Below are 23,105 nucleotides of genomic sequence, written 5' to 3' on the forward strand. Positions count from 1 at the left end.
CCAGAAGATGGAGACCCCGGTCTGGGCCCCCCTAGTCCTTCCCCAGGGAGCTCGAGGCTGGGCAGCAGAAGGCCGGGGACCCGCGCAGAAAGTAAACCTAGGAAGGAGAGAGGAGGCGCGCGCCGGCCGTTCCCGACGGGGCACCACGGTCCCCATCTCCCCAGCGCCGCGCGCTCCGGGCCCGAGCGGGGCGGGGCCGGGCCAGGCGGGAGCGCGCCTGGGGCGGGGCTTCGGGGGCGCACCCGGAGGGCGGAGGGACGGGCTGGGGGCGTGGCCTAAGGCTGGGGGCCGGCGGCGGCGGCGGCGGCGGCGGCGGCGGCGGCAGGGAGCTGGGAGGCGAGAAGCCGGGAGCGCGGGGCTCAGTCGGGGGGGCGGCGGCGGCGGCGGCTCCGGGGATGGCGGCGGCTCCGCTGCTGCTGCTGCTGCTGCTCGTGCCCGTGCCGCTGCTGCCGCTGCTGGCCCAGGGGCCCGGGGGGGCGCTGGGAAACCGGCATGCGGTATACTGGAACAGCTCCAACCAGCAGTGAGTCGGGGGCCCGGGCAGCCCAGTGCGTCCCGCGTCTGCGAGGGGGGGAGCCGGTGGGCGCGGGAGTCCTGAAGGCACCGGAGTGGGGGTCCTGGGAGGCACGGCCGGGGGCTGGGAGCGAGGGAGGGGGACACTCTCTGTGGGCGGCCGTGGAACTCGCGGGGGGTGGTCTGAAAGGGGCTGTTGAGGTCTTGGAAGGAGGATTTGGGCCGTGCGGAGGAGGCTGCTCGGGGACACCGCACCCCGCCTTGCCCTCTCTCCGCGCCCGCCGCTGGAAGAGCGCCCCTCGCACTGTCCCCCATCTTCGCCCCCTTCAGCCGTGCTGGGCCATCGCGGGGGGGGGGGGGGTGCGGCCAGGGATGACCTGTTTTCAGCGCTGAGGCTTTCGAGGGGCTCTGTCTAGGACTCCCGCTTTTGAAAGTGGGGTCCGGGGCAGGGCAGGGAGTCCGGCCCGGCGCCTCCTCAGAACGTAGCCGAATGGCCTGCCCTGCTGGTGGAAACGCCAGGCGGGGGCGAGCCGGGGCTGGGTCGCCGCGGCCGGGGTCCTGGAGGCGCTGCGAGGTGGGGATGGGGACGTGGGCCCCCGGCGAAGCGGGGAGAGGCAGGCGGATGTCGGCGTGTCACACACGCACACACACGCCCGGCCTGGGGACGGCGTGTGGCTCCAAGTGTGAGCGGGCGTGCGCGGCTGTCAGTGTGCGTGTGTCTGAGTGTGTGATTTGTGTGTCTGCGTCGGCGATCGTCTGGGGGTGGGAGCGGGCGGCGGGGCGGGGAGGGGGCTGCGGTCGCTGTCCGCGTGGCCGGCCGCGTCTGGGCTGGGGTGGCTGCCGGCGCCGCCGCGGTCTGGGCGGGTGTCAGGGCGGCCGTGTGGTTTCCCGGGGTGTGTGGCGCGGCGGCTGGGTGCCGGCTGCGGGGCCGGGTCCCCAATCTGCTCAGTCCTCGCTGCCCTTGTCTTCTCCTCCCCGCCGTGCCTCCGTGTGTGTCTGTGTGCTGGGGGCATCCCTAGGGACGCGGGGGTCACTGTCACACCTGCCGCGGCGGCGGCGGCGCTGCCTCTGGCTCCCCACCCTGGGGGGCGACTCGGGAGCAACTGGCGAGGCCCCAGGGGAGGGGGCCGGGAGGGCCGGGCGGCCGCGACCCCCAACCTCCCCGGGGAGGGGCTGCCGCTCGCCGCTCCGCTCTTTGTTGTTTGGGGCTCCGCGCCTCCCCCTCTCTCCCTGCTCGCGCCCGAGTGTCAGACTGGGGGTGGGGATGAGCCAACGACGCCCCCCTCTCCCTTCCCATGGAAACCTCGGGGGTGGGGATGAGGCCCCTCCCCCCCCCCCCCCCGGGAGCGGGAGTCGAAGAACTCCGGGGGGTGCTGGGGGCTGACTCCCCGTTCTATCTAGCTCGTCCCCCTCCCCCAGACTCACACGTCGGCCTCCCCCCGCCCCGCGAGTCTGGCGGGGAGTGGAGAGTACGCAGGTGAGGGGTCCCAGGTTCCCACCACCCTCTGGGCAACCCCGCGTTCTTAGGGGACGCCGGAGCCAGGGGTATGCGGGTACAGCCTGGGGGGGGGTGTTGTTGATCAGGTTCCCTCCCCCGCATACACCTGGGCTCAGGTGAAAGCCCTGGGAGGGGGTGGCGGAGCCCGGTTCCGGGAGCCTCCTTTCTGTCTTCCCCGCTCCCCCGCAGGTCTGGACCGGCAGAGGTGGGAGGGGGCGCGCACCCGCTGGGAGGACGCCGCCGCCCCCGCCTCGCTTCCTCGGCCTTTGTTGCCGCTGCGCCCGGGCTCCCCGGCTCCCTCACTGCGGCAGCCGCGGCCCCATAAATCGTGAGAGCGACGTGCTCCGGAGCCGGGAGTGGAGAGGGCCCAGGAGCCGGGGGCGGGGCCGGGCCGAGCCACAGGCTCCCGCGCCCCCTCCCCCCGTCACGTGAGCTGGGCGCCGGGCTCCCACCCCCTGTCACGTGCCGAGGGTCTCTGCCCCTTGGGGTCACGTGGAGAGGGTCTTGCGACCCCGCCTCCTGGGGTCACGTGGGAGGGTGCTGGTGGGACACGTGCAGAGGCCTCCTTTGACAGACCTGGGGGCAGTGCCCCGCACAGCGGTCGTGATCTCGCCCTCGTCCCCCCCAACCCAGGCCCTCCGTTTGATCCGCTGTAATTGGAGAGACCAGTTCCCGACCTGGCCCAGACTAGGGATGGGGGGTACTATACTGGAGGAAAGAAGGAGACTGTGAGGTCGATCGAGGGGTCCCCCGAGCCCGGAATTGAATTTGGGGTTGGGGTGCGAGGACCGGCTGATGGCCACACGCACGCCCCCCGGCCCTGCTTGCGTGCTTGCAGAAGGGAGCAGGGCGCCGTTATTCACCCCTAACTCAGGAAGCGGCGGCGGCATCTTCTCCAGCCCTACCTCTTTCTCTCGGAAATGTTTCTGCGGCTGCTCTCGCTCTCACTCACGCGTTCATTCAGCAAAGCTTTACTGAGGCGGTACTAGGTCCCGCTGGTCTTTCCCCCTGCGCGCGCTCTCCCCGCCGCCGAGCCTCTGCCCGCACCCCCTTGCCCGCCCCCCGCAGCGGCCTCCGGCTCCGTCGGGGGGCCTCGCGATCGGCCCCCTCGCCTCTCGCTGTCTCCCCGCCTCCCTCCGTTCCCGTTCCGGCCCTCTTTCTCTCCGATTCTGGGCCCCCCTCTTCCGCTGTCTCGCCCTGTCGCCTCTCGGGGACCCGGGTCTGGTAGTCTCCCCTCGGGCCGCGCGCGTCTGCTCTCACTCCGCTTGTCTCGCTGTCGGCGGGCCTCTCGCTCCGCGCCGCCGCTGCAGATCAATAAACCGCCGCCGCCCGCCGCTGTCGCAGGGAGGGGGCGGGGATGCGGGGCGCGCTGCTCTCCCCCACGCGACGCCGGCGGGAGAAGCCCCGGCCGGGCCGGGGCCGGCGAGATCCAGCGGCGCGGGGCGCCGGGAGCGCCCCGAGAGGTGCGGGGGTGTCAGCGTGCACGCGCCGCCCCGCGAACGTTCCCGCCACCCACCCACCGCCAGCCGTGCTCGCGGGCCCCACGCCGCGCGCACGTGGTCCGGCCTCGCCTGCTGGAGCGAGCGGCGCGCCGCCTCGGGGCCGCGCGCTAGCGGGGAGGGAGCCCGGGTCGGTGTCTTCCCATGGCGCCTCCGCGCCTTTAGCTCCGCAGCCCGGCTTCTAGGGGTGGGGGCAGGGATTAAGCAAGTTCAAGGCCCCTCGGGAGGCCTTCCCTACTCCCTGGTCTTGTTAGGCACCCTGTTTACCTGCCCCTAATTGCCCCGCGGGGAGAGGTTTGCTCCTTCCCTGCTCCCCGGCCGCCCCCCCCCCCCAGGCGCGAGCCGGCGGGGCACTGAAGGAGTGACGGAGAAGGGTCGGAATGCGCCCCGGAGGCGGTATAACGGGGTGAGGGGGCACCCCCTCCAGGTGGGGTGTGTCAACACTTGCCTTTCTGCCAGAGACATTGGAGGCCAGGAGGGGATGAAGGGAGGAAGAACAGAGGACCCTTCCGCGGGGCAGGCACACCCCAGCCCCCAGGTGCCCCCCACACACCCCGGCGGATGGGGAGCTGCAGCCCCAGAGAGGGAGTGAGCCGCGGGCCATGGCGCGGCCTAGTGGCACGGCTGGGCAGGGAGGATGACAGACTCCTGACAGTGCCCAGCGGGGGAGACACCTCACTCGGGTCTCCCAGGAGTTGTGACTGGGGACACCCAGCCTCCTGCCCGCCAGACTCCAGCTGCCCACAGCCACGCCACAAGCCGCGCTTCCTCCCACATACCCAGCTTGGGGGTAGCCCAGGGAGAGGTAGAAGATGGCTTCTCTTCACGGGTGCTCACCCACAGGCCTCTCTGTAGGCCAGTCCCCGCCCTGTCGGGGAAACTGAGGTCACCTGTCCCAGTGACCCTGGCCTTGGTTTACTCCTTCCTGGGATAGGCTGTGCTGTAGGGGGAGCTGGGCAGTGTCCCAGGGAAGGGCCCTTTCACAGCAGGGCCGGACACCCAGGTGAGGCTCAAGGACTGCAGGTCCCAGGGCGGCTGGCTGCGGCCTTGGGCCCAGCCCCCCATCACTGGTGGCCCTCCTCAGAGCCTATGGGGAGGAACAGTAGTAGACTTGGAAGCTGGGGATAGAGAGGCAAACCCAGGTGGTGCCAGGAGCCAGGCCTGGTCTAACCCGTTTTCCTGCTCCCAGTGCCCCAGGCCGAGACTCCTGCCCACCTGAGTGCCAGGGCCAGGGAGGGGCCTAAGTGACCCATCACTCCCGTGGGAACCAGGTGGGACTGGTGGCATTCCTGATGACTCAGGAAGGCTGTGCCCATTCCCACTGAGGTGCCCAGGCACCAGCTCTCGCCTCTGCTTCCTGCCAAGCTTGGAAGGGAGCGCTTGGGGAGGGGGTGGCTCAGGCCAGGCCAAGCAAGTCTGGTTGGGTGGGGAGGGACCCTCAAAGCTCCGCCCGATTCCGAGGCCTCCAAGCTTGTTTCCCTAATGGATCTAATGACTATTTGTGGAACTGGGAGGTGCTTGGTGACATGAGGAGCCAGTCCCTGCCTTCAGGGAGTTCCCAGGGCCAAGGGACCCCAGTGGCATGACTGCTGCCAAGTGCCCCAGGCCTTCTGTGTTCCCCATGTTCTCCTCTCCCTGGCGGGATGTGTGGATTCCTAACCCTAAAGAAAGTGGGAAATTGGGGGAAACTTCCCCCTACTTCTCTTGAGTTTCTTTCCCCATTCAAATGTTTTTCCCATCCTCGCACCACTTGGCACCACCATCCAGAGCATTAAGACCAACACTTTGATGACGGCTGGCAAGGCAGGTGGGGATTACAAGGGACCCAGCATCAGCTTCTGTGTCCCCATAGAAGAATCGAGGAAGTAGGACGCTCAGCCATCTTGCCCGGGCACTCTGCCCACTTCTCCAACGAGCACCACTCAGGGCCAGTGGTTGAGGGGGGCGGTGTATAGAGATGGAAGTTTGGGCCCGTCGGCATGCTACCACGTGGGGCCTTGCTGCTGGGTCCCTGCTCCCCGTCTGTTGTCTCAGTTATTGGGGACCTTGATTGCCAGGAATAGCGCAGAGAGGGCATGTGCCCGCGTGTGTGTGTGTGTGTGTGTGTGTGTGTGTGTGTGTGTGTGTCTGGGTGTCAGGGGTGGGGAGGGTGGGCGCAGGAAGAGAGATTGAGATGTCTGGGATCAACCAGTCCTGCGTGCGAGTCCAACACACAGGCAGCCTGCCTCCCCCAGGTGTGTGCGGCCCGCGCGGACGCCGCGCGTGTCTGTGTGCGCGCCACGGCACTTACGCGTGTATATGCGCGAAGCGTCCACACCTGCGTCTGTGAGGTCAGGTCCTGGCCGACTGGCCTCTGGGGTGCGCTGGCCGCGGCAGGGAAGCATGCGGGAGAGGTGCGCATCTCTGGGAAGGGATCCCTCCCACTCCCCCCTTCCCTTCCAGTCCCCGACCACACCCCCCCAGTGGAGGATTGTGGGGGATGGGTGGAGGAAATCCGGGCCCGGGTCTGGGAGTCGCTGGGGCCTGCGTCGTTTCTGTGGCAACCAAAGCGCACTTCCCCCTTCGCCGTTGGAGGCAGGCCGGGCTTCCCCGCGCCGTTGCTGCCCTCTGGCGGCCGCCGGGAGGAGGACAGCACGAGGCGCGGGCGTGGGCAGCTGGCGCGGGCCTGGTGGCGCTAGGGCCCTGGGGACGGGGACGGGGACAGGCGCGGAGAAGAGAGGCGGCTCCGGAGAAAGGCGGGAGGCTGCGAAGGCCCGAGGGGAGCTGTGCCGAGCGGCGGCGTGGGACGGGGGTTGGCGTGGGGTTTCTTCTCTCTGACCCGCTTCCTCTCCCCCGCAGCCTGCGGCGAGAGGGCTACACGGTGCAGGTGAACGTGAACGATTATCTGGATATTTACTGCCCCCACTACAACAGCTCGGGGGTGGGCCCCGGGGCGGGGCCGGGCCCCGGGGGCGGGGCGGAGCAGTACGTGCTGTACATGGTGAGCCGCGCCGGCTACCGCACCTGCAACGCCAGCCAAGGCTTCAAGCGCTGGGAGTGCAACCGCCCGCACGCCCCGCACAGCCCCATCAAGTTCTCGGAGAAGTTCCAGCGCTACAGCGCCTTCTCGCTGGGCTACGAGTTCCACGCGGGCCAGGAGTACTACTACATCTGTGAGTGACGGCCGGGGCGGGGCGGGGCGGGGCGACGGGTGGGGCCCCGCGGGGCCGGGGAGGGCCAGAGGGTGGGGCCAGGGCGGGGCCTAAAGAGCTGACCTGGGAGGCGGCCAGGGGGGTGGGGCCAGGGGCGGAGCCTAGAGAGCGGACCAGGGAGGCGACCAAGGGGTGGGATCCCGGGGAGGGGCCTAAGAAACGTATCTGGGAGACGGCCAGGGGGTGGGGCCCCGGAGCTGGGGACTTGTGAGGGCGGGGCTGGGCAGGGCGGGAAAAAGTGAGTGAGGGCCGGGGGATGAGGTCCCCAGGGGCCAGGTATGTGGGGGTGTGGGCCTGACGGCGAGTTCCAGAGTCCGGCCAGGGCGTGGGGTCCGCAGGGGCTGGGGCGGGCCACGTGGCTGCCTCGTGGTCCGCGTCGCGGGGCGCGAGACACCCCGGGACGCCGCGTGGGGCTGCGGGCTGCGGCTCCTGCGGCGTCTGCGACGCGGGGAGGGTTGGGGGCGGCCCGAAGTTTGGGTCGCGGGGTCACCGCGTCCCGGAGGGACGTCGCGGGACTGAGACCTCAGGGTCGGGGCTTCTCGAGGGCTGGGACAGTGGGGGCTGCCCGGGTCGGCGGCGGAGCCACGCGATCCGCGTCCGCGGGCGGGGGGCCGGGCAGGGGCGGCGCGGAGGGGCGGGACGCGGCGGACGCAGCTGAGGCCCCGTCTCGCCCGCAGCCACGCCCGCGCACGGCCCGCACTGGAAGTGCCTGAGGATGAAGGTGTTCGTCTGCTGCGCCGCCAGTGAGTGCCGCCGCCCGCCGCCACCGCGCCCTCGCCTCCCGCTTCGGGGCTCCCCGGGCTCCCGGGGGCGGGGCGGGGGGGCCCCGAGCGGGGACTCGCTCCCCAGCTGTAGCGGCGGGGTGGGGGGTCCTGGCCCTGACGCTCCCCTCCTCTCTCCCACCCGCACCCCGCCCCGCAGCACCGCACTCCGGGCAGAAGCCGGCCCCCACCCTCCCCCCGTTCACCATGGGCCCCCATGTGAGGATCAACGTGCTGGGTGAGTCTGCGCAGCGCCTCTGGTGGCCGCTGCTGGGACCGCAGCCCCCGTGCCTGCTCGCCCCGCATGCCTTCCCGCGGGGCGCAGCCCGCCCGCACGCCCCGCCCGGCCCCGTGGGTGGCCACGTCCCGCCGCCGCCGCCGCCGCGTGCCCCGCCCGCGCGCGCAGCCCGGCCCTCACCGCGCTCTCTGTCCATCTGCCCACAGAAGACTTTGAGGGAGAGAACCCGCAGGTGCCCAAGCTCGAGAAGAGCATCAGCGGGACCAGCCCCAAGCGGGAACACCTGCCCCTGGCGGTGGGCATCGCCTTCTTCCTCATGACACTCTTGGCTTCCTAGCTCTGCCCCCTCCCTTGGCGGGGAGACACGGGGCTGGGAAAGGGCAGGGAGACTTCGGCCTCTCCCAGGGAAGCCTAGCTGTGGGGCCTCGACCCCTCCTCCGATGGCTGGCAGTGCGGTCTGCACCGTACATCTGGGCCCGCCCCCTTTGCCCCCCTCTCCCCACGTAGGGCCCTGTAGTGGACCAGACGCAGGGACAGCCACGGGTCCCAAGTGGCCTTGTGGCTCTGGTACCTTTCTCCGACCCCCGGTACCCTCCCCTGCTGTCACCACCAGAGACCAATTTGCCCCAGAGAGAGCAGACCCCAGCGCGGGAGGCAACCCCGTCATTCTCTTCTGGGGGCGGAGCACAGGGAGGGGACTAGATGGGCGAGGGGGTGGCCCACTGCCCCGCTCCCCTGTTTACAGCAATAAGCACGTCCTCCTCCTCCCACTCCCGCGCCCAGGACTGTGGTTTGGATTGAATCCAAGTTTACAAGTAGACACCCCTGGGGGGCGGGCAGTGGACAAGGGTGACAAGGGGTGGGCGCTGGGGTTCCAGCAGGCATGTACAGACGCTATCTCTCTATATATAATGTACAGACGGACAGACTCCCTCCCCCTCCTTAACTCCCTGACCTTCCTGGACGTCTCCTTCCAGCTTCAGACCCCTTCCCCACCAGGCTAGGCCCCCACAGGGGGACCCCCTGGCCCCTCTTGTGTCTTCTGTGAAGACAAGACCTATGCAACGCACAGACACTTTTGGAGACCGTGTGACAACAGCGCCCCCTCCCGTCCAGCCCTGAGCCGGGACCCAAACCCCATGACCTTGCCCTGCCCACCCTCTGTGGCCCTACCCATCCTCCGGGCCTTTTTCAAGTGCTTTGGCTGTGACTTTCATACTCTGCTCTTAGTCTAAAAAAATAAACTGGAGATAAAAATAACGAACTGTGTGTGATTTCAGGGACCATCGCAGTCTGGACTCTGGCTTAACTCACAGGTCATGGGGGCGGGACTCGGGGGTGAAAGGGGCGAGTGAGCACCTTCTTCTGTGGCCCAGTCTCCCTTAGGAGGCAGCGCCGGGTGGAGGGAGGTCCCTGGGGCTGGGAGCCCGGCCCGGCTGCCTTTGGGCAAATCCCTGACCCTCTGAGAGGCCCAGAAACTTGAGTTGGGCCCGGTGTCTCTCAGGGCCGCCCTAAGTGTGGACCAGCAGGAGCGCTCACCTTGGAACAGCTTCCCCTTGCTTCCCGTTCCACTCTGCACTCAGGGTCTTGATTGGGGTCTGGGGGTTTCAGGGAGGTTGCGAACCTACGTAGAGAAAAATCACATCGTGGTTTTCACTCACTTGTAAGTGGAATGAAGCATTCTCTTCTGTACTTGGGCAACCAGCCAAAACAGTTCGCAGGGGACCTGTGTCTCTGTCACAGCAGAAACCACCACCGCTTTCTGGCTGCATTACAGGTTTTTTTTGTTTTTTGTTTTTAAAGATTTTATTTATTTATTTGACAGAGAGAGATCATAAGTAGGCAGAGAGGCAGGCAGAGAGAGTGAGAGGGAAGCAGGCTCCCTGCCGAGCAGAGAGCCCGATGTGGGACTCGATCCCAGGACCCTGAGATTATGACCTGAGCCGAAGGCAGCGGCTTAAACCACTGAGCCACCCAGGCGCCCCTGCATTACAGTTTTTGAAGCTCAAAACACCATTTGTTCCCATCACTACTCTGGACGGACCCTCGTTGTTAGACCCCCCCCCCCGTTGTTAGACCCCCCACAGAAGCTTCTATATGCTGCTGTACCAACAAACGGAAATATTTTGATAACTGTGTTTCCATGTAGTTGGTTTCCTTTATAATCCTTGGTAATTTTGTTTTATTCATTTAAAGCCTCAAGGTCCAAGGGCTGAGAGTGTGCTGGCGTGGGGCGGGGGCGGGGGGGGGGGGTCCCCACCTGACTCCACGGCCCGGTGCCTGTCAGGAGAGGAGAGGAGGCAGAAGGCACCAGACAGCAGGGGGAATGGCCGCACGGCCCCTCCGGGCTGGGTGAGGTCAGTGTCATACACGGGGCGCTGTGGGGGGGGGGGGGCGCAGATGCCAAAACCTGCCAGGGAGGCCGTGCCTTATTGTCAAGTTGTGCACCCTTGGGAGTCCATCCCAACCGGGGTCTCTAGCTGTGTGGGCAGACGGGTCCCTGCTGAGGGCCCCTCCTCACCCCTGTGACTCCTGCCAGGAGCATCCTAAGAACGAGCCCCCACGCGGGGGAGTCTGCTTCTCCCTTGGCCTCGGCCCCTCCCCCACACTCATGTTCTCCCCCACACAAATAAAATATCTTTTAAAGACTTTATTTATTTATTTATTTATTTATTTATTTGACAGAGACCACAAGTAGGCCGAGAGCCCCTGATGGGCAGATGGGCTGGGGCCTGGAGCGTGCACAGCCTCAAGGCTGGGGCTTTGGGGTGGCGACCGCCCAGCCTCTCCTGAGCGGACAGTAAGGGCAGGCCAGGTGCAGGGGGGAGGCGGAGAGAGGAAGTGGCTCCACCCACTCCCCCCGCCCCGCCTCCTTGGTCCTGTTACCTCCGCCCCCTCCCCAGTAGTCCAAATGTCTTGCTCAGTCCCAGATCCCATATTCTTTTTTTCTTTTTTTTAAGATTTTACTTATTTATTTGACCCAGAGAGAGATCACAAGTAGGCAGAGAGACAGGCAGAGAAGGGAGGAAGCAGGCTCCCTGCGGAGCAGCAGAGAGCCCGATGAGGGGCTCGATCCCAGGACCCCAGGATTGTGACCCAAGTCGAAGGCAGATGCCGAACCAAGTGAGCTACCCAGGAGACCCAATAAATAAAATCTTAAGGAAAAAAAAACAAAACCAGCAATCCAGACAGGGGGCCAGGCACGGGGTGGGGGACCTCGAGCGAGCCGCCCCCATTCACTGACCCCCCACAGTGTGCCAGGCGCCGCGCCCTTGGAAGGCCCACTCTCCCTGAAGGCCAGAGGGAAAGCCTGAGGGTCTAAGAGGCCACGTCCCCAGGTGAGGGTCCTGGAGCCTGGCACACGGGACAGGCGTGGCGGTGACTGTAGCCACACTCCGCTCTGCCCGCTGCCAGCTCTACTGCGGCAGGCAACAGGTCCTCACGCGCCTCCGCCAAAGTCACGCGGAGTCTGTGCAGAAAGACATCAAAGGACCCCCAATCTGGACTGGGGGATCCAGTCCGAACCCCACATTCTCAGGGCAGGAAAACCAGGGGCACCTGGCAGGCTGAGTCAGAGGAGCGGGCGACTCTTGATCTCAGGATGGTGCGTTCAAGCCCCGCGCTGGGTTTAGAGAGGACTTAAATAAACTCAAGGAGAGAAAACAAAACAGGACAGGGAAATCAAAGTCCAGAGGGAAAAGCGAGTCGCCCGGCCATGCGGACAGGGGGGCGCGGCATAACAGCCCGGGGACTCAGGTGTCCTGCGCTCCCGCCCCCTCTACTGTGCTGCCCAGTCCCCGAAGAGACTGAGAGCTGCCTGGGGAGCCAAGGCTGATACTCAAAACCCCTTAAACCACCCCAAGCAGGGGCCAAGGAGAAAGGGCCATCTCCGCCCTAGCTGGGGCCGCAGCCTGGGGGTCCCGTGGGGACCTCCCCTGGGCAGCCTCCTCTAGTTCCCAGAGCCTGTAAGGCGGAGAGAGAGGTCAACACTTAGAGGGACAGACACCAGTGACCCTGAGCCTGCCTGGCACAAGGTCCCTGCCTTGTGGCATCAAGGTGGACCGGGCCCGGGGGGTCCTGGCCAAGGCAATGGTGACGTGACACCGGGGGCAGGGCCTGAGGGCAGGAGGGGCCGGTGGGACGGAAGGGGACATACCGTCCAGACTCAACGCCTACCGATGGATGGGACAGTGCGGAACAGGACAGGACAGCTCAGGACAGAATATGGGGGGCTCAGTGCGTTAAGCCTCTGCCTTCGGCTCAGGTCACGGGTTCAGGGTCCTGGGATCGAGCCCCGCATCGGGCTCTCTGTTCGGCGGGGAGCCCCCCCCCCACCACATGCCTCTCTACTTGTGATCTCTCTCTGTGTCAAATGAATAAATAAAATCCTTAAATTAAAAAAAAAAAGAATATGGGATCTGGGACTGAGCAAGGCACTTGGGCTACTGGGGAGGGAGTAGAGGTAACAGGACCACTGGGGGTGGCGGGGAGCAAGGCAGAGCCACTTCCTCTCCCCGCCTCCCCCCTGCACCTGGGATGCCCTTACTGTCCGCTCAGGGGAGGCTGGGCCTTCGCCACCCCAAAGCCCCAGCCCGTCTGCCTGTCAGGGGCTCCTGGGCCCTTGTCTGTGTCCCTCCGGGGCATCATCAAGGACCGCGACAGGGGCCGTAGCAACACACAGGCGGGAATCCTGAGCGTCATCCAGCGGCTCCTCAGGACACAGCCAGTAGCACAAGCAGACAAGCATTTGGGTGGGAGGGGGCGAGATCCAGAGCGGCCGCGCCCTCTGCCCCTGGGCACCCATCACCCTAACCCAGCCGTGGAGAGGGAAGAGGGGCAGGACCATTTTCCTTCTGGGCTGGGCTCATCCCCCCAGGGTTGGGGGCCTGCAAGGGTGGGTGTTGGCCCCTGAGGGGCACAGGGAGCTTCACAGAGGAATGGTCATGGCTCAGCCCTACCTTTGTGCTCTGGCCTAGGGCGGAAGGAGTGAGGTCCTGGCTCACCTGGCATCCTAGGGCTTCTCCAACCCCTTTCGGCCATCTCTCCTTCCCTCCCATTTTAGCGGCCAGGGCCTTGGGGGTGGCCTGGCCAGGGCACTCAGCCCCAAAGCCTCACACGGGGCTCCCTCACCCTCTCTGTTCTGCTCAGGTGGCCAGCCTGGGGTCAGGGCCTGAGCTGGGCTGCAGGGGACATCGGCTCGGATAGGAGACATGGGCTGGGATGGGGGATGAAGGACCTGAGCTGGGCAGAGGGCACAGCTGGCATGAGGGACATGGTAGGAAGGGGTGGGGACATGCAGGCTGCAGGGCTCAGCCCCTGGACAGACTGGGGACAGACTGGGGACCCAGGCAGGCCCAGGGACTGGCACAGAGGTGCTGGGGTCAGGCCAGCCAAGGCAGCAAGAGCAGTGTCAGGCAGAAACCCAAGGACCAGCCGGGGACCGGACCCTGGGGAGGTCTAGCTTCCTGTGGCTGGGCCCTGGGTGGGGACAGATTCGGCCCCTCCCCCAGAGGATCAGCGTCCAGCTCTTGGCTCTCCACATGGCGTCAGGCTGGGGCTGATCCCAGGACTGTCCCCGGCCTGGGCTATAAGAGGGGGGATGAGCCAGCCCAGGGACCCGAGCGAGGCTCCAGTGGCCTGGGGTCCCCCAAGCTGCTCCTGAGGGTTGGGGTTAGCCCGTGGATGCCTGGGCCCTACCCTCACGCCGCACACACTTTTGCTCCCTTCAGTCCACTCCGGCTCGTCGTCTTCACAACCTCGCGACCCACATGTCCATCACTCACTGCTCTGGGAAGGGGGCTGGGGCGAAGGACCATGAGGGGCCTCAGAGCAGAAGGCAGGGGCTTTGTTGACACAGCTGAAGTGGAAGGGGCCTCCCTGGGCCAGAGGGAGCGGCCCCTCCCCCGGACGCCGAGCAGGAGCGCCGACACACACCCCTTCACACTCGGGCACACACTCGGGCATGCGCGCGGGACGCGCTCCAGAGCCACGCTGATGCCGGCAAACACAAGCCCACACGCGGGCTCCCGGAGCCACACTCGTATCCAGGGTCACACAGCAGGATGCACTTGAGGGCTGGCGTCCAACGGCGACCCACCAGCCAGACAAACTGGGATCACTGCGGGGCAGAGCTCAGGCCAAACCCGCGGGACAAAGTCTGGAGTCTGGGAAACACCAGGGAAGGGAGGAGGTGGGCTCGTGGGGTCAAGTGATGCCGCGTTCACACCCTCTGGAAACCTGCACGTAGACACAAACACGAGCCCTGGAGCCCTGAGGATCTGCGCCCGTGCACGCTCGCGCGCGCGCACACACACAGACTCAGACGACCCCCCACAGCCCCTCCCGGGGAACCCCCAGCTCCCCTCCCACCCCCATCGCACGCTGGTGCGGGAGGTGACAGTAAGGAGAGAGGCTGGGGACCAGAGACGCCCCTGTCTCGCCTGCGCGGCCGGACCCCGAGCCGGGGGACAGACCCAGGGGGAGACCAGCGGAACCTGCCTCATCCCCTCTGGGGCCACGTCTGGGCGCAAGCACTGCCCGCTCTGGACACAGACACTCCCCCCGCCCCCCCCAGCTCTGGGCAGAGACCCCCCCCCCCCCCCGCCCCGGCAAGGCCCAGCTCTGGGCAGAGACCCCCCTCCTCCCGGGCCCAGCTCCGGGCTCGCGCACACCCGCAGGCCCAGCTCTGAGCCTGGAGGACGGTCCTCCTCTGCGTGCCGAGGCCTGCAGTCTGGGTGCCCTTCCTGGCCTCCGAGTACCTGGTCCGGCCGCGGGCAAGGGGCGCTGGGTGAGCCGCTAGAAAGGCCCTTAAAACCGGCCTTGGGAGCCTTCTTCCCTCCTGACGGCCGCTCCGCGCGCAGGAAGGAAGGAAGGGCCGGTTGCCTTGGGAGAGACGAGGGGCCCGACGGCGCGCGGGGCCGCGGGGAGGGGAGGGGCCGGCGAGGGGCGCGCGGACGACGGCCCGGGAAGAGCGCGCGCAGCCACAGACGACCCGCTCCACGCAGGGCGCCTTCCGCGCGCGCCCTCGCCGCCCCGGCAAGCCTGCGGGTGCGCGCGCGGGGACACGGGTGCGCGCGGACACGGCGCGCTGGGGGCGGGTGCGCGCGCGGGAGGGCTCAGGCCCGCGGCCCGCACAGGTGGCGGGGAAACGGGCGTCCAAGCAGTGCGGGCCCCTCGGCGCGTTCTCTCTCCGCCAGAGGCGCTGAACCTGAGACTTGGGTGCGAGGTGCGCGGCGCGTCCCGCCGGAGGGCGGCAGGAGGGCAGCGCTTCCTCGGCCGCGAACCCCCGGGGGCCCGGGAGCCCAGCTCCGTCTGCCGCCCCGCCGCCGCCCCATTCCCCCTTTGCCAGCTTCTGGCGCGAGGCCTTGGAAACTCTCCCCGGGGTGCCGCTAGGGTCTGCGACTGACACCGCGCCGCTTGGGGGTGAGCGCTGCTCTGCTGCCCACCCGCCAGCCTCCTGCGTCCGACGGGGTCAGGGGAGTCCACGCCCGCTGTCTTTGCTGGAATCCCTCAGCTGTCGCTTAAAGAGAATTTTACTTTATTTTTAGAATTTTATGTGTTTGACAAAGAGAGACACAGCGAGAGAGGGAGACCATGCAGGGGGAGCGGGAGAGGGGGAAGCAGGCCTCCCGCCGAGCGGGGAGCCCCATGCGGGCTGGATTCTCAAGACCCTGAGCTCACGACTTGAGCCAAAACCAAAAGTCAGACGCTTAACCAAATGAGCTCCATTTGGAATAAGGAGAAGGGGGCGCCTGGGAGGCTTGGTCGGTTAAGCGGCTGCCTTCGGCTTAGGTCATGCTCCCAGGGGCTGGGATCCAGTCCCACATCAGGCGCCCCGCTCAGCGGGAGCCTGCTCCTCCCTCTCGCACTCCCTCCGCTCGTGTTCCCTCTCTCGCTCTGTCTCTGTCAAATAAATAAATACAATCCTTAACATTTTTTATAAAAAAAATAAGAAAAAAGTATTTTATATTTAGCCACGTACTTACTGGTGGCTAAATTTCTGGTGCTCTTTGTTCCTTTGGATAGATGGATGTTTCCACCTGGTATCATTTTTCTTCTGCTGGAGGAATTCAAATTCTTCCTCATAGTGCAGGCCTGCTGGTGACCGGGTCATTCCCATTCTGAATGTCTGAACTCATCCTTATCATCTTCAGTTCTGAACGGTATCTCCCCTGAATTCTAGGTTGACAGTGTTTATCTGTTATTGCTATAAAGTCACTGTTCCACTGCCTTCTGGATTCTGCTGTTTTTTATTTTTTATTGTTTATAAAGACTTTATTTATAACTAATCTCTAGGGGCACCTAGGGAACTCTGTCTATTGGGCATCTGCCTTCGGCCCAGGGTCATGGGATCCACATCGGGCTCCCTGCTCAGCAAGAAGCCTGCTTCTCCCTCTCCCCCTGCTTGTGCTCTCTCTCTCTCTCTCTCTCCCTCTGTCAAATAAATAAATAAATAAATAAAATCTTAAAAAAGATAACTAATCTCTACACCCAGTGAGGGGCTTGAACTCACAACACCAAGAACAAGAGTCGCAGGCCCCATCCTCGGAACCAGCCAGGAGCCTCCGGGTTTCCATTGTTTCTGACGAGAAGTCTGCATCTCCTTTTCCTCTTTATATAATATGTTGTTTCCTTCCCGCTGCTCTTAAAATTCTCTCCTTATCACCGCTCTGCAGCAGTGCCTAAGGCAGATTAGGACATCTCTTCTTGTGGTTTTCTTCATGTTCCTCGTGATCAAGGTCTGTGAGCCTTCTTGGATATATGGGTTTACAGCTTCCATCAAAACTGGACACTATTTCTTCAAATGTGTTCCTGTCTGCCCTCTACCCATAATTCTGGGTCTCCACACTCCACAGCTGATGTTTTCCCTTCTCCTCCTTCCCTCTTCCTCCTCCTCTTCCTCCCTCCCCCTTCCCCTCTCCCTGCTTTTTCTCCTCCTCCTCCTTATCTTTTCCAGTGTTTCCTTTCACATAGTTTCTCTTGCTACAGCTATCGCGAGCTTCAAGCTCCCATTTAATTGCATCAGCCATACTTTTCACCCCAGACCTCCGGGTGCTTGTCCCCAGAAGTTCAGTTGGGGTGTCATGTGTTTCTTTATCTTCTTGAACATACAGAAGATATTTAATGATGGCTATCGTATTTTTTAAAATTTATTTATTTACTGGTTTGTTTGTTTATTTATTCATTCTACAGAGAAAAGAGAGAGCACAAGCCAGGGGAGCGGCAGGCAGAGGGAGAGGGACAGGCAGGCTCCCCGCTGAGCAGGAAGTCCAATGCAGGGCTCCATCCCAGGACCCCGGGGTTCATGACCTGAACCAAAGGCAGACACTTAACGACTGAGCCACCCAAGTGCTCCAATAATAGCTATTTTATTTCTTTTTTTAGATGTTATTTATTTATTTGACAGAGAGAGAGCACAAGCAGGCAGAGAGGCAGGCAGAAGGAGAGGGAGAAGCAGGCTCTCCACTGAGCAGCGAGCCCAATACAGGGCTCAATCCCAGGACCCTGAGATCATGACCCAAGTGAAGGCAGTCACTTAACCAACTGAGCCACCCAGGCGCCCAAAAATAGCTACTTGGAGTCTTTCTGCTCTGACCGGTAGCAACACAGAGTATCCCCGATCCTGTCTGAGCTGAAGACTCTTGCCTCTGTTCCTTCCCCTCTGGGCAAGCATGGCCCGGCCGCAGCTGGAACCCCAGGGAGGGGACTCTGCAGACCTCCAGAGCCCTGTCTGGGCAGTCTGCTCCTTTCCAGGGCTCTGCCTGCCCACTGCCCACCTTAGCCCCCAGAATCCCTACTCTGCCTCCTCCAGCTGGGAGATCCCCGGGCTCAGCCAGCCTGGAAATTCTCTCCAGGTAGTAAGTATGGGCAATTTTAGGGTCCAGTTCATTTATTTCTTCTCTCTCAGGGATCACTGTCCTGCTCTGCCCCTTGTCCAGTGTCTGAACACCACTGCTTCTTATAGTCGGTCTGGGTTTTCGGTTCTTTGACGCAAGAGGGTAGAGGAAGGGTGGTCCGTGTTACTCCACCATGGCCAGAATCAGAGTCCACCTATGACTTCAGAAGAGGCTTTGTGGGGGTGCCTGGGTGGCTCAGTGGGTTAAGCCTCTGTCTTTGGCTCAGGTCATGATCTCAGGGTCCTGGGATTGAGCCCCGCATCAGGCTCTCTGCTCAGCGGGGAGCCTGCTTCCCCCTCTCTGCCTGCCTCTCTGCCTCCTTGTGATCTTTCTCTGTCAAATAAGTAAATAAAAATCTTAAAAAAAAAAAAAAAAGAGGGGCACCTGGGTGGCTCAGTGGGTTAAAGCCTCTGCCTTCAGCTCAGGTCATGATCCCAGGGTTCTGGGATCGAGCCCGCATCAGGCTCTCTGCTCCGCGGGGAGCCGGCTTCCTCCTCTCTCTCTGCCTGCCTCTCTGCCTACTTGTGATCTCTGTCTGTCAAATAAATAAATAAAATCTTAAAAAAAAAAAAAAAAGAAAGAAAAGAAAAGCAAGACAGAGAAGATACTGTCTACACGGTATTTGTATCCTATTAAGTCTCTGAAACGCAACAACGTGAAGGCGATTAACATCCCTGAACTGTGTACCTGAAAGTGGTTGCAAATTTCACGTCAGGCGTTTTGGACCACAATTCAATACAGACGCATCTAAGGCAGGAGTATCCGCCAGAAACTGACAAAAAACGGCGCACGCCACGGGAGGAGCCGGTGCACAGAATCAGTTATTGGCCTTTCATCTCATCCTGGTTCTTCAACCATGTGAGTGCATTACCTATTCAAAGACGGACTTAAATTTAAAATACTGCCTGGATTGGAGCCTCCGGTTGGCTCAGCTGGTCGAGCTTCCAACCCTTGGTTGGTTCCAACCCTTGGTTTTCCACTCAGGTCGTCATCTCCTGGGTCCTGGGATGGAGCCTCCGGGCTCCGCTCTCGTCATCAGGGGAGTCTGTTTGAGATTCTCTCCCTCGGTCCCTCTGCCCTACTCGCACTCACGCGTGCGTACTCTCTCCCAAGTAAGTAGATCTGTAAACAATAACATAAAATATTGCCTGGATTATTTTATTTCTTTGTTTTCATTTTCTCCTCCTGATTACAAATTCATCCCTAGACTCCTCATCCCCAAGCTCTTTGGCTCATCTTCTCCATGCGATCGAACCCATCAAATAGCTGGGCAGCGCTTTTTTTAAAAGATTTTATTTTTAAGTGACCTCTACCCTCTGCCCCCAAGATCAAGAGCCGTGGACTCTGTCTGCTGAGCCAGCCAGGTGTCCTTTTTCTTGAAGACACTCCTCCTGGAGCCAATTGTCCTGCCATCAAGGGGGTCGCCTGGTCATTAGCCCTGGTGCATGGCTGCCCCGTGGACTGTCCCCTCATCGGCCGTCTGGGAATGCGCGCCCTTCCCCTCTTTCCTGCGGGAGCGGCGTCCTGGGCACCTGTCTCGTTCCCCTTCTCACCCTCTCATTTCACGGAGCACACCTCCAGAGGCTTGCTGGGACACGGCGCATGAGAGAGAAATGGTGTGTGTCACGGGCTGGCATGCTCTTTCCCTAGCCCTGTTCCTTCTTACTGTTTGGCCAGGGGTAGCATTTTGGGTTAGAAAACATTTTGCTCCAGATTCTAAGGTCCCCTGGCTTCCCGTGCTGCTCGTGACAAGTCAGACATGCCACGGATTCTTGACCCTTCACACGGACGTGGGTCTTTACCGCTCGCTCAGAAAAAGTCTGAGAGGTGTCTTCCCACTAGTTCTTCATAACTTCCGCACCCTTTCTCCTATCCATTGTGGGCCCCGTCTCCTGAGAGTTTTCTCTCATTTTCATATTTTTCTCCCTTATTCCTCAACGTTTTGTCTATTTAATCTGCTTTCTTGGGGATTTCTACCAGACTTCCCAAACCTTTGATTGTTTTTACTAACCTATATTTAATTTCTGAGTAAATTTCTAATTTTTTTTAAGATTTTATTTATTTGACAGAGAGAGATCACAAGTAGACAGAGAGGCAGGCAGAGAGAGAGAGGGGGAAGCAGGCTCCCTGCTGAGCAGAGAGCCCGATGCAGGACTCGATCCCAGGACCCTGGGATCCCAGGATCCCAGGATCCTCATGACCTGAGCCAAAGGCAGCGGCTTAAAACCCACTGAGCCACCCAGGCGCCCCATAAATTTCTAATTTTTAAAAACACTTATTTATTTATTTGAGAGAGAGAATGTGTGTGAGAGAGAGAGCACAAGACGTGGGAGGGTTAGAGAGGGAAGTAGACTCCCCACTGAGCAGGGAGCCCGATGTGGGATTCGATCTCTGGGCCCCGGGATCATGACCTGAGCTAAAGACAGCTGCTTAACCAACTGAGCCACCCAGGAGCCCTAACTTATTTTTAATATAATCTTATTATTTCACGAATCCTCTTTTACCTCTAAAAACGTCCGCTACTTGGGTGCCTGGGAGGCTCGGTCAGTTAGAGCACCTGACTCTTGGTCTTGGGGTGGTGAGTTCAAGCCCCATAGTGGTGTACAGATTACTTAAAAAAAAAAAAAAAACTTAAAAAATGATTTTTTTAAAAAAGATTTCATTTATTTATTTGACAGAGACAGGGCACAAGCAGGGGGAGTGGCAGAGGGAGAGGGAGAAGCGGGCTTCCCGCTGAGCCGGGAGCCCGACGCAAGGCTCCATCCCAGGACCCTGGGATCAGGACCTGAAGCTCCACAGACTGAGCTCCCAGGTGTCCCAGCTGCCATTTCCTAGGGATTCTTCTACTTCCCACACTATTTCCTTTTCTCCCTTTGTGTGCTATGATTGCTGCTTCCTCAGGTGCCCGCGGGTCCTTGGCCTCCCTTCATACGTCAACAGGGGCACAAATACCGTGGGTACGTGCGGGCAGGACCTGGTTTATGGTCATTCCCAGAAGATGGGCTCCTCGTGGCAAAGACCTGCGTCAGTGCGGTTCACAGCCCGAGTCCCCGCTCCTGGAATACCGTGTGGTACAGAGTAGATGCTCAATAAATATTTGCCGGGGGGGCGGCCGGAAGAAGCAGACAGCTAGTGACTTCCTCATCTTTCAGTGTTGACCTTTGCTCTGGGACCAGCCTCTACGGCGTTTTCTAGAAAAGAGTCCTCTAGTCTCATTCCTGAAAGTGCAGTCCCAGCTTTCAGGAAGCAGGTGGGGAAGGGGCGGGGTCTCCCACTCAGCCTAAGGATTGTTGTTTCTATCCATTTTCTCCTCTCACCTGTTTTGCTTGGTGTTCCCGAGGCTAGAGCCATGCCTTCCTATGTTTTCAAATCTTTCCATGTGCCTGGCACCACTCTCTGCTTCAGGAACAAAGTCTCTGCCCCCATGGAGCTTACAAGCTCCTGGGAGAACCAGACAGAAGTAGCAAAGGAAATCTACAAACACACATAGGAGTCAGGCAGTGACAGGTACTTTGAGAAAGAATAAAGCATCAAAGGAGGGTGAAGAGGAACAGGAGTGTGTGTGAGCTTGCTCACTGTGTGTGTGTGTCAGAGAGAGAGAATCCTCAGGAAGACCTCCCCACGGAGTTGACACCTGCACCAGCCAAGTCTGTGTCTTGGGGAAAGTCTTCCAGCCTGAGGTTTGAGGCAAATTGCCCCGCGGCTGGAGAGTGGGGACAAGGGTAAAAATGGTTTGAGCCCCTGGGGAAGGGAGCCAGGGCCAGACAACAGAGGCCTGGGGAGACCACAGCGAACACCTGAATGTCACTGCAGGTGTGACTGGGGCCACTGGAGGGTTTGGCCAGGGGAGCCCGGACAAACTCTGTATCTCAAAGTGTCTGGGCACCTGGCGGGCTCGGTTGGTGGTCGTGACTCTTGATAACGGGGTGCTGTCGAGTAGCCCCGCGCTGGGCATAGAGATTATTTAAAAACAAGATCTTTGGGGCGCCTGGGTGGCTCAGTGGGTTAAAGCCTCTGCTTTCGGCTCAGGTCGTGATCTCAGGGTCCTAGGATCGAGCCCCGCATCAGGCTCTCTGCCCAGCGGGGAGCCTGCTTCCCTTCCTCTCTCTGCCTGCCTCTCTGCCTACCTGTGATCTCTCTGTCTGTCAAATAAATAAATAAATCTTAAAAAAAAAAGTCTCTTTGGGCTGTTATGTACAGAATGGGACCAGGGGCGAGATCGGGACTGAGAGCCTGCAGGGTAGAGCTCGGGCGGGTTCAGAACCTGCAGGAAGGTAGATCTGACATGATTTGCAGAGGACTGGGCGGTCCGTGAGGACGAGGAGGTCAAGGATGGCTCCCGTGCTGTTTCCTGTGGGTTTGGGGAATTCGGCCATGCCATCCCCCGAGGTGGGAGGCAGGGTGGAGACTCAGGGTGGAAATGAACAGGGCGCTGGGCCGCGTGATGTGCAGGACGCTAGTCAGACATCCTGGTGGACCAGTAAGCCCTACAGGCTAGATACAAATTCCTCAGCTCAGAGATGGTGTTTAAAGGGGAGCTTGCTGTGACCTCTCAGTGGCTCATGGCCTCAGGGCAGGGGGGAGGCCTCCTCTGGGGGGAGGTTTACAGGGGTGCAGTAAAGATCTGGGAGCTTCTCTGCCCTAGCCTGCACTTTCCCAAGCCCTCCCCATTTCACCCCTGGGCTACCACCAGCATGGGGGTGCCTCATGCTTCTGAAGGCTGAGAGTGCCCTGGGACCCGGAGCGCACTCGCCTCGCAGGCGCCCGCCTTCCAGCCCCTTCCTCTTCCAGCGATGAGCCCCCGCCCCAGTGATGTGCTCCCTCCTCTCCTCCTGCGGAAGCCACGCTACCCTCACACCGCGATTCGCCCTCATTGTACTGTGGTTTTGAGAAACAGATATGTACGATTCACCCCTTCCGTTCCCCCAAGTCCCCTGAAGGACAGGGTCTGAGTGTCCCCGTGGGAAGAGCTGAGGGTCAAAGCTGAACAGCCCGACTGCAAGTCCCAGCTCTCCCGCCCACTGGGTTTCCAGCCGGGGAAGGCTCCCAAGCCCCTTCCATGGCCCCTCCAGGGTGGAGGGGACCCCCAGTCCTCACTTCCTGAACGAAGAGCCTGGTTCTCTCTTCCTCTCCCACCTCCTTCTAAACCCAAGTCCTGGGGCGCCTGGGTGGCTCAGTGGATTAAGCCTCTGACTTCAGCTCAGGTCATGATCTCAGGGTTCTGGGATGGCGCCTGCTTCCCTCCCCCCCCCCGCACCCCCCCCCCGCCCCGCCTCTCTGCCTGCCTGTGATCTCTGTCTGTCAGATAAATAAATAAAATCTTTAAAAAAAAAAACAAACCAAGACCCCATAACATATAGAAATTCAGATGGGGGGGCGCCTGGGAGGCTCAGTGGGTTAAGCCTCTGCCTTCGGCTCAGGTCATGATCCCAGAGTTCTGGAATTGAGCCCCGCATCGGGCTCTCTGCTCAGCGGGGAGCCTGCTTCCCCCTCTCTCTCTGCCTGTCTC

General features: G+C 62.0%; 1 protein-coding gene across 2 annotated transcripts; it reads left to right on the forward strand.

Moving 5' to 3' along the window:
• The first annotated feature begins 343 nt into the window (after positions 1 to 343).
• On the forward strand, positions 344 to 8,944 carry EFNA3 (ephrin A3). Of its 2 annotated transcripts, XM_045982634.1 has the most exons (5): positions 355 to 523; positions 6,349 to 6,662; positions 7,379 to 7,444; positions 7,623 to 7,700; positions 7,907 to 8,944. In XM_045982634.1, exons 1-5 carry the CDS (start codon positions 396 to 398, stop codon positions 8,035 to 8,037), a joined length of 717 nt encoding a protein of 238 aa, XP_045838590.1. In that variant the 5' UTR covers positions 355 to 395; the 3' UTR covers positions 8,038 to 8,944. The 2 variants fall into 2 exon arrangements, with proteins under 2 accessions (XP_045838591.1, XP_045838590.1); XM_045982635.1 differs by lacking the exon at positions 7,623 to 7,700 and having other exon boundaries at positions 344 to 523.
• The last annotated feature ends 14,161 nt before the right edge of the window (positions 8,945 to 23,105 follow it).

This window comes from Meles meles, chromosome 17, assembly GCF_922984935.1.
Source record: "Meles meles chromosome 17, mMelMel3.1 paternal haplotype, whole genome shotgun sequence".
Lineage (NCBI taxonomy): Eukaryota > Metazoa > Chordata > Mammalia > Carnivora > Mustelidae > Meles > Meles meles.

Excerpts from the sequence above, each read along its gene's own strand:
- EFNA3 (XM_045982634.1), top strand. The coding sequence starts at position 396 with ATGGCGGCGGCTCCGCTGCTGCTGCTGCTGCTGCTCGTGCCCGTGCCG. Across the intron at positions 7,445-7,622 it reads GTTCGTCTGCTGCGCCGCCA|CACCGCACTCCGGGCAGAAG; the intron begins GTGAGTGCCGCC and ends CCCGCCCCGCAG. Across the intron at positions 7,701-7,906 it reads TGTGAGGATCAACGTGCTGG|AAGACTTTGAGGGAGAGAAC; the intron begins GTGAGTCTGCGC and ends ATCTGCCCACAG.